The sequence below is a fragment of the Typopeltis vanoorti genome, chromosome 22 (genome assembly GCF_054136105.1).
Source record: "Typopeltis vanoorti isolate ZY-2024b chromosome 22, IOZ_Tvanoo_1.0, whole genome shotgun sequence".
NCBI lineage: Eukaryota > Metazoa > Arthropoda > Arachnida > Uropygi > Thelyphonidae > Typopeltis > Typopeltis vanoorti.
This window is the reverse complement of record NC_143570.1, coordinates 61,428,726-61,442,186: the sequence shown is the minus strand read 5'-3', so window position 1 is coordinate 61,442,186 and position 13,461 is coordinate 61,428,726. Positions and strand designations below refer to the sequence as shown.

General features: G+C 35.3%; 1 protein-coding gene across 3 annotated transcripts in view; it reads right to left on the bottom strand.

Moving 5' to 3' along the window:
• Positions 1–13,461, bottom strand: part of vnc (GNAT family N-acetyltransferase vnc) — a 100,449-nt gene that overhangs the window by 57,868 nt on the left and 29,120 nt on the right. For all 3 annotated transcript variants that reach the window (XR_016550268.1, XR_016550269.1, XM_090412393.1), the window contains exons 4-5: positions 11,588–11,633; positions 161–321 (exon numbers count right to left, since the gene is read on the bottom strand). Coding sequence is in view for 1 of the 3 variants with exons in the window: in XM_090412393.1 (XP_090268519.1) it covers positions 161–321; positions 11,588–11,633 (207 nt within the window). In the remaining 2 variants the exon portion in view is untranslated. The remainder of the gene's footprint in view (positions 1–160; positions 322–11,587; positions 11,634–13,461) is intronic.

Genomic DNA, 13,461 nt, shown 5'->3' with positions numbered 1-13,461 from the left:
TTTGCTATAATTCCATGGTTAGACATTTTCGCTTGTGTCCCTTTACATCTTCTGCTTGGCTAGGGAAAAGAACATGAGAAGATCACATAAGACAGAACATAAGCATAAAAGTAAAATGAAAAACTTAGCAAGGATAAATATAACAGCATAAATAACTCACGCAAATCCAAGAGTGTTTGTGTAAAGATGAAGAGCAGCACGATTGCTCTTTCTAACATGAAGAGAGACATACTTGGCATTAAAACACTCAACCATTGATCGTGATGATTGGTCCATTAATTTTTGTGCAACACCTAAACGACGATGCGACCGTTTTACAGCCTGTTGGAAAGAATTTTAATCAGAAATAAAAGATTATTAACTATACTATAAGGATCAACAAAATTAGATAATCTATTTAATATCTTTTTTTCATAAAAAAATTATTTATTGAATAAATTTTTTCTTCTTCTTAAGATATGCTATAAATCAATTTAGTGCAGACAACACTAATCTTTGAATAAGACAAACACAGCTATCATGCTTAATCACAAAAATAAATAAATAAAATAATAATAAAAATCACACTAAACATTGCATTCTAGTTATTCAAAATCATTATCTGACTCTATTTTGAGAGAGAGAGACTCCCACCAAAAAAATGCTGTAAACCTATTTACTGAAAACTGCTCTAGAGATCAACAATATAGAAATATTTCAATACCACTTCTAGTGTGATATAAGATGAAAATCATTTCCCACCAAAAAACATTTACAAACACAAATGCACACACAGGATTCAAACTTGAGCCTGCTGGCAGGAGGGTAAGTAAATTATCCACTTGACCAAACCAGTGGCTAAATAAGTAATAACTATAAGATGTTATATCTAGGCAATAGTAATCATGGAAATGAAGGAGTACATATGGCATTCAACATTAAACATGAATAAAAACTTTTTGAATGGTACTCAATTCAATTTAGAGCAGAGCAACATGCACAATGAGATTTATATGTGAATATAATCCCACAGAAGATTCTACTAAGGAAGTGCTGAAAGAGTTTTTCACGTCATTAGCAAAGGAAGCTGACAAAGATAAACCTGGATCTTGTTGGAGATCTAAATAGCAGAAAAGGAAATAAATACCAGACACAATTTGGAGTAAATGACTAACTAATAATAATAGGGAGATATCTGTTCAGATATCATCATCATCAATCAGGAGATTGATGATGATTCATCAAATTACTGCCATGTACCCTCAAGGGGATGTACAGGATATGAGAGTACTACATGAAAAATTTATATCATTACTAACTTGCTATCAACAATTTTCCTCCAAATTAGTCTGTTACTTGTCAAGACTCCAACATTATCAGATCTTATATTTCTATCGTCTAAGGCACTTTTTACCGTATCAATCCACTTATATCTTGGTCTTCCTCTGGGTCATTTTCCTGCTAACCCGGCAGAGAACATTTGTTTGCTAATCTTTCCTCTCAGATTCTGTTGAAGTGACCATACCACCTGAGATTAGCTCTGTTAATACATTCCTGGATGCTGACAATGTCAAGTTCTTTCCTATTATCCTCGTTTTTAATAAGATATTGCCATTGATGCCACCTGTTCGTGCCCCTGATCTTTCTCAGGACTCTAATATATGCAGTGTCTAGTCTTTGGTCAAGTGTTTTATTTCTGACCCAGTTCTCAGATCCATAAGTTAAAACTGGTTTGAACACTGTTGTATAAAGCTAATTTAGTTTTCTGAACTAATTTCTCTCTTATTCCATGCGAATTTATTCAATTGACTTCCTACCATACTAGCTTTGTTGATTCTGTTGTCTATTTCCATATTTAATTTATCATCTTCACTAAAAATTATGCCTAAGTAACTGAAATGTTTTACTTGTTCCACAGGTTTTCCATTCACAACACAGTTGACGTTTTCAATGGTTCTGCCTATTTTCATTGTCTTTATCTTGTTATTGCTGACCTTCACACCATATCTATTACAACAGTTATTCAATTCAGTCAGGGAATCTTGCAGACCTAGCAGATTTATTTAGAAGTATAATATCGTCCACATAAAGCAAAGAGCTGACATCAATACCTCCAATTTTGATATCAGGTTTAATACCATTTACCTTCATAATGTGATACATATACGTCAGCCTGGTTGGCTGAGTGGTTAGCGTATCTGCTCTCCAGCCAAAAGGCTGCAGGTTCGAATCCTGCTGTGGGCATGGATGTTTGTGATTGTCTCTGAAAGCACAAGTGGTGGTAGTCAGCGGTAGATGGCATTGGTGTTAGATGATGAAGGTTGGTGGAGTAGTGAGACAAAGAGTTGTAGAGTTGATGCCCTCCTCGATGAGTCATTAGACTCCCTGGAGGTGTGATATATTATAATAATAATATAGATAATGAATAACAGAGGGGATAATGTACATCCTTGTCTGACACCAGATTTAACATTAAACCATCTTCCTGTACTTCCTTCAAATCTAACTGCTGACTTACAACTCAAGTAAAGACTAAGTATTGCTTGATATAATGCCTCATTGACACCATATAACTGCTGCAGCGTATTGAATAGCTTCTCTCTTGGCATCTTGTCATATGCCTTTTCCAGATCTACAAAACTTAAATACAGATCTTTGTTATGTTCCCATGATTTCTCAACTATTTGTCATAAAGTGAAGATCTGATCCTGACAGCCTCTATTTGGCCTGCATTCAGCTTGTTCTTGCTTTTCTTTCACAATTCTTCTCAACCGTTTCTCAAGTATACTGGCATAAATCTTACCAGGAACACTCAGTAGGGAAATACCTCTGTAATTCTCACATTCAGTTTTATTTCCCTTTTTATATATGGGCACTATGAGAGCTCTACTCCAAACATCGGGAATATGTCCATCTGTCCAGGCCTACTGAATTATGCAGTGCAGCCATTGTAAGACTTTTATACCACAATACTTCAGCATTTCTGGTCGAATATCATCTACTCCTGCTGCCTTTCCACATTTCAAGCCTCTGATGGCTTTTTCTACTTCAAGTATGGACATGCATTCCTGACTGCATGCCTGGTCAGGGTTTTTTACCACTTGGCTGTCATCGCTGCTTGTTTCATTTAGCAAATTTTTCAAAGTAATTACTCCATACTTTAAGGATATCTTTTTATCCAGTTTTCATGTCACCTTTATCATCTCTAATTCCTTTTACAACACTCTTTCTTCCATTTCTAAGCGTCTTCAATAACCTTCAGAATATTTTGCCACCTTCCTGATATTTAATTTTTATGTTCTTACCAAAGTCTTCCCATGACTTTTGTTTAGCTAGTTTTACAAAGTGTTTAGCTTTCTTATAATTCTCTCTGTATTATCTAACAGCACTAGCTGAGTTATTTGCCAGGAACATTTGATATGCTTTCTACTTTTCCTTCACTGCCTCTTTAACTTCCTGTGTCCACCATGGAGTTCTGAATTTTCTATCCTTACAGACAACCTCACCACATACCTCTCTGGCTGAATCAATCAGGGTTTTCTTCAAAGCTTGCCACTGATTCTCCAAGGTTTGGTTCCTGTTCTCGAACTCCTTCATTTTTTCTTCAATATCGTTTGTGTATTTTAGTCTACAGTTCACATCTGAAAGCTGCTGAACTTTTATTTGCTTTAAAACTTTCTTCAACGTTCCTCTTTTCAAAATGAAATTCAATTTTATCCTGCTCAACACTAAATAGTGATCATTTCCATTTCAAGTCCTCTGTACCCTCTGGTGTCCTGCACCAGTCAGAAAACATCGCTATCAACAATAACATAGTCCATGAGACTTTTCTTATTCCTTGCATCTTCTCTCCATGTGAATTTGTGCACATTTTTATGTTGGAACAAGGTGTTAATAATAACCAGTCCATGTCCTGAGCAGAAATCCAACAGGTATTTGCCATTATTATTAACTTTGCTCTTTTCTTCAAATTTTCCCAAAATATTTTTGTATGTGTGACAATCATTTCCTACTCTGCTATTTAGATCCCCAACAAGGACCAACTTTTTCTTTTTCATTGTGTTAGTTGCTTTCTCTAAAGCTTCAAACAATTCCCCCACTTCTACCTTAGTAGAACTTTCTGTCAGACCATAGGCACAAATAAGTCTCGTTCTCCATTCTGATATTTGCCTACATCACTCTACTTGAGACTGCTTGCCATTCAAGAAGATTAGTCTCGTATTTAGTGTTGAATTCTATGGCTACTCCTTCTATTCCTTAATTGTTATTGGCTGAATATAACATTTTGTATTTATTGATCAGAAAGATCTCACCAGTGTTTGTCTTTTTTGTTTCAGTCACCCCTATTATGTCGATCTGATACTTATCCAATTCCTCAGCTAGCTCCATTTCTTTGCCATTCAGGCTTCTTATGTTGATAGTACTGATCTTTAACTCTGGTGATGTTAAGTTGGGGGGGGGTGTTTTCAGATTTGTTCCAGTTGCTGACTTTTCGCTGCTTGCCCTGGTTCCCTGGTGAAAACAACGGGGGCCTTGTTTAACCAGGCGACGCCCCAGCCAGCATGAAATTTTGTCATGTTGTACCATCATTTTTTTATTTTGGTTTAAGCCAATAAGAATACAATTTGGTTGGCTAAATCCGAAATTTCCAGCCCATCCTCATTCATTCAGTATCCAGGTGGATACCTAATAGGGTGCACCACAAGAAGGTGAGGATTGGACATTAGGTCAGAAGCCCTGGTCGGTTCTCCGCATTCCTTTAAAGGCTATGTGGAGGTCTCCTCTCAGTTATACAGCTTTATGTCCAAATTAAACAGCAGGGCTCCAAGCACAGAGGCCTGAAACATGCCACTAGCCACCTGTCTTCTGTTCCTCCATATAATATTATTTGTCCATCAGCTATCCATTTACCCATATCACCAGATTTTATATCCATCCCCATTTGTTGCAGTATCATAGTATAGCCATTCCTATATCCAAATAGGTAATAAGTTTATATACATTGCACATGTTTATGAAATGAATCAACTGTGAGAACATGTTTAGTGTAATAAAACATAATAAACATGAAAAAAAAACAAGTAAATAAATTTATCTAGCTAATTAAATTACCCAGCCAATATTTTGACTTGATCATCAAAGCATCTTCAGAGACAGGCACAAAGATATATTGAGCATGTGCAGGCAGGCAAACACTGGTAGGAAGACAAACACAGACAGAATGCAACAATGAGCTCCTACTGTCCTAACTGGTGCCCTCTATGGGTGCAGTGATTTGCACTTGCTGAAGGTTTCAAAATGATGATCACCCAGATTTTTCACTGTGATGTAGTAGAATTTGTTTATGTTTGAGGAATGTTGTAGTGCTGTTGTGGATTCCAGAGTCTCTCTGATTTGAATCTCTTGCTATAGGAGAGAGGTTTTCTTTCCATTGGATCTGGTGATCTTTTCCATTGCATGGTTTGCCACTCAATAACGACTATAGTGTAGATGGATGCATTTTTCTATGTTCTCCCAGGTGAATATTGGCAGTTGGAGAAAGGATCCACAATCCAGATGGTGAAGAGGATCTTTGAGTGAGTGAAAGGCTAAACGACATATCAATGTTATACTTTTAAGGAAAGCATGCAATTTTTTCTGAAGTTCTTCGGATGCAGGAAATGGCAATAGATTTTTTGTTCTGGATTTGGGGGGGGGGAGTCTGTTGATTATGTTAGGGGAAGTTATTGGCCAAAATGTATCCAAAATATGACTGATTTCAGTGGTAGACCATGGCAAACCACGCCACTGAAATCAATCAGATAGCTAGAATCATCTGAACAGATGATTCTAGCTATTTGCTAAAGGTATGATAATACCATCCTGCTGTGGGAAGGGTGGTGGTGAGATAGGTAGTGGATATTCCCACCGGTGTGGGTAGATTTTCTGTATACTGAAAAAGATAAGGATCCATTTTGTAGCAAAGTAACTGGGGTATCAAGAAAGGGCAGACCGTTCTACTTTGTCAATGGTGAAATGGATCCTCAGCAGTTGAGGTATGCTAAAAACATTTCTAATGTATCTCACTTCCCCCCCCCCCCCCATGTGGCCAAATGGAGACACATGTAGCCATATTGTGGGTTTAACAGGGGGAGAGTTTTTAATGCCATGTTTTTAAAAAGTTTCATGTAGAGACTAGCAAAGGGGGGGAAAGGAGAAAACCCATATCTTTGCCTTCATTTTGCTTGTAGAGGTTTTTTCTTGCCAGGTAAAACAGCCAGAATGCATAGTGAAGATGAATAAGGCTGATATGTCTGGGAATAGAGGGTCTGAATGAGTTCTGAGATTTCTTTTAGGGGTAAATAGAGAGAGGCTATATTAAAACTAGCCATGATATCAGCATCTATGAAGATTATATACGACAAGCAATATTTGTAGTGCACAGTTTTTTTACATGGGAAGAAATGTGGCCAGTAATAATGAGACAGAGCTCTTTGGCTAAGTGTTTAGTTAATTTGTAAGTAGGAGAACCAATATTGTGTACTACTGGTCTTTGGGGTATGTTCTGCTTGTGTATTTTTGGTAATCCATAAATCCAGGAAGGCCAAGGATTACATGACTTAAGTTTCTGTATAGTTTCAGGAGGATAGGAGACCACGTTTTCTAATAATTTTGTTGAGAACCTTTTGTGTGTTTGTGTACGATCAATGTCAATTATGTCAAACTTCTGAGTAAGATTGACGTTTCTTGATAATATTCAGAGCAATCAAGTACAGTATTGCACAAAAAAAAAGTACTGAATAGCTACAACAATATATGTTATGGAGTTAACGGGTGTGCTCGAAATGGGCGCCTTGTATTTCAATACAGGTTTCGTAGAAATATATGTTTACACATGATGATATGGACATCCACAACTATTGGTGGAATCTTGGTCAAATGAAACATTAATGATAGTAGATTATGTGCTTGAAATGGGCACCTTATATTTCAATACAGGTTTAGTAGTGCATGCAAAGGTTCTCTGTCATCTTGGAGAACAAGGATTGGGACATCTGCTGGACATATCATGTAATTTTATCTCTTAGTTCACCAAGGTTTGAAAGCAGGTCATGGTAGAATACCCATTCCTTCAACATACCTCAAAACGAAGGCATGAAGTGATGTGAGATTAGGAGAATTTGAGGGTATGGGAATTCTGTGAACCTTGAAATGAGCCTCCAGGGAAGTGTTCTGATAAATAGTCTCTAGAACCAGGTGATGTGTGACAGGTTTCTCCGTCCTACTGAAATACCTGTGCACAAAATGGAATGTTTTTTGCACGATACATCCTAGGTGAATGGAACCATTCTCACTGCAGCATTCACCATTCAAGATCACAGTTACACTACCCTCTTCAATGAAGTAGGGCCCGGTTATGAAATGGCTTGAAACCACGCACCATGTTGTGACCTTCTCGCTGTGAAAAGGTTTCTCTTGGACAAATTCAGGTCTAGAGAAACCAAGAAACCTGTCTATGTCTGTTTACATGACCACTAAGATGGAAATGCACTTCATTCGAGAACCAGACATTATGGAAACAGGACTCAACTTCATAGACAGACATTGGCTAGTATGCAGGCACAGTATTCCCACAATGTGGCATAATCCATTGCTGTTAAACACTGACCCACCTGAATGACATATGAAACCAGCTCCTTAAGGATTCTCTGTACTGCTGTTCGGCATTGACTGCATTTCAGAGACTGTAACACTTGCTACAGAACACTGATTTTTATTTATACGGTAAAATCTCTCATGATATGTAACTTATCATGTTTGTCTTTACATGTTTTTCTAAGGAGATTGAACTTAAAGAAATGTCAAATTTTTTCTGTAATAATCTTGTATTTGTAATAAATTAACCATGAGCCTCTGTTAAAATAATGTGGCACATGACGTCATCAAGATTCATGTAATGCTGTTAACTCATGTCCATATATGACAATTTCAAAAGACACACGAAGTATGACATCATCATGGCCAGATGTCAATATATGACCGTATACGGAAGTTTCGAGAGACGCGTGCATGCGTACAACAGAAGTCAGGGCCTATATAAGGTGAGATGTTGAGAAGGACTTTGTCTCAGGGTTTTCACCTTCTCTTATTTGGGTTCGCCGCCACATGAGGTCCAATGTCAGTAATCAATAGGGGAGCAAGTCACAAGGGTCCTAAAGGGCATAGAATAACAGACAACTCGGACAAAGAAGAAATTTGGCAGGAAATCAAGAACAAACCAGCAGAAGGAAAGAAAGACAAAAAGGAGCACTTTCATGTGAACAAAAGGATTCATGTAAAAGGCAGTGCTGAACGAGAATTACAAACAAGAATGTGCATCAAGTGTGTCTGTTCATAGGTACAATAAGATAATGCATATTGATATTGAATTAAGCTTACTCAAGATATGCTTTATTGTCAATTTGTGTATATTTGACTAGCAGAATATTCAGGTTGTGATTTAACTTTAAGGGGAGAAACATAGAACTAAGTATGAATCAGAAAGAATTGGAATTGACAAAGGCTTGTAATGAAATTGTATGTATAGATGTTAATGTGGATCAAACTGTAAATATTCCTTTTTGATTTAATTAAATGGTTTGTGAACAACACATTGGACTGATTCTGTCAATGCATTATCGTGAAAATTTTAAAAGTTTTTAAAAGTGATCAATCACCAAGCCACGACTGATTAAAGATAAAAATTAACAAGTGGGGAATGCTATCAATATTTTCTTTGTCTTTAGTTTAAAATCTTATAATCTTGCACCCAATACATAGTCTAACTGCCGTAGTCATAAAACAAATAAATTTGTTAGATCATAGAGCGTGAGAATATAATATCTAAGAGAAATAAATAAATGGTGGCAGTCAACCACTGAAGACAATTCACAAAGTTTTAAATAAAGAGCAAAAAAGGCAAAGCAGGGATGAGAAATATGTAATAGAAATACAGAACGTTATAACAAACTAGTGAAGTCGACAGGATAAAGTCCAAATAAAGAAAGAGATTAAAATTAATATTGGATTGGGATAGTTTTGACATCAGTATCAGTGTGTTATGCAAAAGGTCTTGGGCCTTAAGCAATTATGGAACAGAAGGTAATTATGATACTTTGGTAGATACTAATGTAATGGAAGACAGAGAATTCTTTAGTACTATAAGCCCTTATCTTGTAATTCCGATGTTTTCAGAAGAAAATAGAGTCCTATTTTAATTTTGCAGAAAAACTTAAATAAATAAGAAAATGGTCAGATTTTCATTTACTGATAAATCTTAGAAATAAATTAGTGGGTAAGACTAAGACATTCTTAAATACTTCACCTATCTTACGAGATATGATAGATTATACAAAATCTAAAAAGTACACGAATAGCAGAATATTCTAAAGTAAGAGATTTAAGTCCAAATTTGTGGAAATTGCATAATGTGTTCAGGGAAATAAAGAAACAGTTTCCAGATTACTAGAACAGATTAAGCATATCCAAGTTAAGTGTCTAAGAAGATGAAAGGCCACACCTAGAATGGTCTACATTCCATCAATTCAGAGTAAGCTTGAAGAACAATTTGAAAGCGGTGGCATGCAAGAAAAGGTTAAGAGTTTAGATGAATGTTGCCAACTTGTTAGAGAAAGGGAAGAAAGACTTGGAGACATCCATCAGTCCTCAATTCCCATATGCATGCTTTAGAATAAAGTAGTGTCACTGCATGTAACATGAATTGTAAAGTTAAAAATGGGATTTGGAAAAGTAAGTCAACTCAAAATGAAGGAAATAGTAAAAAATGTGTTGAGGATTTTGATTGCAACAGAGATATTAGTTTAGATGTTAATTCTAAAACTAAATCAGATTTTTTAGAGCTAGAATCACTAAAGGATTACATTAGGAAAGAAATAGAGAAACAAAGAACAATACTAGAAGGGCAAGAGAGACTATTCAAAATGTTAGAGATGTTCAAATTAAATAACTCATCAGATAAATCGTTTAGTGAAACTACAAGTATGGAAGCAATGAAAAAAAAATAATAAGCATCTCTGAGTCTGAGATTTACACATCAAAGAAAATAAATGTGTTACCCAGAATTATATGCTTTACTTTGACAGCTTCTTAGGAGTTGATTATTCGCCCTAAAACGTCAAATCCAAATGTTCAGGTAATTCTTGGCTTGGATTTCTTAAGGAAATGCCAGATATCCTGTAACTTTTTTGAGGGCACAATTACTCTTTGTGGAGTAAAATATAACCCAAATAAACGCTCTGATTGCACATTCGATCGGAAACTAACGAACACTCTAAGGTAGAACAGAAAGGGATTCTTGAAAGGGAAACAATAAAAATAAGCAGGAAGACTTGATAAAACCGAAAGCAGATCTAGTAGATGATGCATAAAATTGGAAAATTCAGTGGAGGAAAATAGATAAATAAATACCTTCTTTGAGTCTGCATTCCAGTTGTTTCCTGATGTCTTCTCTGAGGACCTCACAGAAATACCCTGTACAAATTCAGACAAGCAGGTGACTGGAACAAATGAATTTTCTCCATGCAAGGTTGAAGAAATAGTAAATAATTTAGAAGGAATAAAGATCTTCACTAAGCTGATTCTAATTTCAGCCCTGTCAAATCAAGTATTATTAAATTCAGTCCTTTCAGACATAGTAAGTGAAGGAGTCAATTGTTTCCAGGACAAATTACTAATACACTCTAGGGATCTAATATCCCACATGATGGTGTCATGTGACACATTTAACAAAGGCTCATGGTTAATTTATTACAAATCCAAGATTATTACAGACAAATTTGACATTTCTTTAAGTGCAATCTCCTTAGAAAAATATGTAAAAGTGAACACAATAAGTTACATAGTTACATATCATGGGAGATTTTACAAAGGCCTAATCTTTCTTAAAAAAAAAAAAAAATTCTCTCCTTTTTTTCTCACAGCTTCAGGAGGAAATGACCTTCACTATTCTTAGAATTAGACTTACTACTCTCTTAAGGATTAATTTTAATCTCACAAGTAGTCAGCTTATTAGAACTAAGACTACTGTTTTCCTAATCCTATTAACAATTCTTTTCTTATAAGTCTTAAGCTTAGTCTGTGTTATATTCATGATGGACTTTCTCCAGTTTTGTTGCTTGGATATCTCACTTACTTCATCTAAATAGATGAAGTGAGTGAGATATCCATATAAGCAAGAACATTTGTCTAAACAGGATTTAAATATCATGTAGTCTTCTACTTTGACAAATAATGAAGCAAAAATAAAATAAGTAATACAGAAGAAAGATGATAAAAAAAATTAGAGGATACCTGTAAGCAAAGGCAGGCAATCAGACAAAGAAAACCCATAAAGATTAGAGCTTTAAAAAAATATAGGGTAACTAAAATGTTATAAAAATCAAGTGAATATTAGATCCACACGATTTTTATAATTTTGCATCACCGAATTGAAGCTTTTTAGCTCTTTATTTTAGTAAATAACTAAATGTAATTAAATATTTTATAATATTTATTGTATTTCATGATGAAAATACTGTTTTGAATCTGGCATGATCACGTCAGATTTTGGTACTAGTAACAAATTTCTTACCAATGACGTGATGTGTCCATGTGGATCATCATCTGAATCTTCTTCCCTGTAAATAACAATCACAGAACTATAAGGAATATTTCACTATATTAAAACTAATTTAAATTAATTTTCAAACCTACTTTTTAATTACACCATTTATCTAGGATTAGATATGTTGATCTGGGCATTTAACTTATCTTTTTTTTTTTTATTAGCAAGTATAAAAAGATAAGATTCTCTTCATTTCTATCATCAACAATCTCAGATAAATTATTCACATGTCTACCATAAAGCCAGATAACTAACCAATCTCAAGATCACCTCCTTACTATTGATCCTTCTAAGTATACAGTGGCCAGTACCGTCGACAGGGTGTAGCATAGAGGCAGCTTGTCTCATGGCACAGCTTAATAAGGGCACTCGTTCAGCCATATTGCGGTAAGTGGCATCACTACACTAACAATTCCTGTTAGCGTAGCAAGTGCAGAAAGAAGTTTTTCCAAGCTTAAACTGATTAAAAATTATTTGCGAACAGTAATGACCAAAGAAAGATTGGTTGGTCTAGCAACTATATCGATAGAGGTGGACACAGCTTATAATTTAAATTTAGAAGAGCTTATAAACAGTTTCATTGTACGATATTCCCATAGAGCAAACATATAAAAATAGCAATTGGAGATTTTCTTATATTTTTGTCTTATAATCCATCAAGGGCGATATTTAATTGATTGCCTCGGGGCACGATCTAGTCTGCTGACAGCCCTGACTTTGGCTGTTGTTTGTCCTCTTGGCAACTTTGACCACAATAATGTTGGTTTCTTCTCTATGATTTAACACCTAATTAGAGCTGCTGTTTGTCCTCTAGGTCAGTGCTTCCCAAACTTCTGGATGTCAGAGTCCCCTTTGCAAAAATTAAAATATTTCACGGCCTCCCTCCAAAAAAATCGTAATAGAGAGATATATTATTATAATATTTATTGTATTTATATTCAATACAAAACATACACAGCGAATACTGCAAAAATCAAATGCAAATATTACATTTTTTGCCTCTTACCGTTTGGTTCTGAAGACGATGCAGGCTGTTCTGGTAAAATATGAAATACTGTCCTTTTTTTTTTGAATCTGTTTCTGCTTCTGATTGTTCGCGGGAATTTTTTTTTTTTTTTTTTTTTTAATCAGCCACTTATCCATCTCAGGGTGTTAAATTTTTTAACGTAGAATAGATCAAATAATATCACCACTTACCGATACTGGCACACCATAAAGTGATAACATGAAATTAGTGAATATTACCTGAATAAGGGAATCCCCAGACCAGGAACATTTTTCTCTTTTGTGACTTTCCTCCCGTTACGGTAATTAAGCCTAACACGAAACAGACAGCAAAGGCAGGTTATTAAAACGTGCATATGATTGGTGTGGTATTAACAAAAGATCACGCAACCAAAAGATAAAAGCATAGCTGACAATTGAGTTGAAATGCTAACTCTCTTCAACCGAATTCCATATGTGAAACTGCCATAACATTCATTATGTATATATATATATATTACTTAGTTTTAACACTTTTACGAATTTTAACACGTTCGGTTGAATTTTATTGCTGCCTTGGGAAATCGAACTCACACACATCTAATTAATAACAATAGTTTTTAGTTAGATACTGTGTTGGCCCATGCAACATATGGTTTTGTTTCTGTATGAGGGGACATGTGATTCATTAATTAGTGTTTTTATCTCAGTTGTCTCTAATTGCACTATTTGTTAAGAAATATATTACACAGACTCCTCATACCTTATTCACTGGCATAATAAAAGTACTTGTTTTTATTATGTTAGGAAGGGCGTGTTGTTTATTACTGCAAGCGAGTTACTATCTCCCCACATGA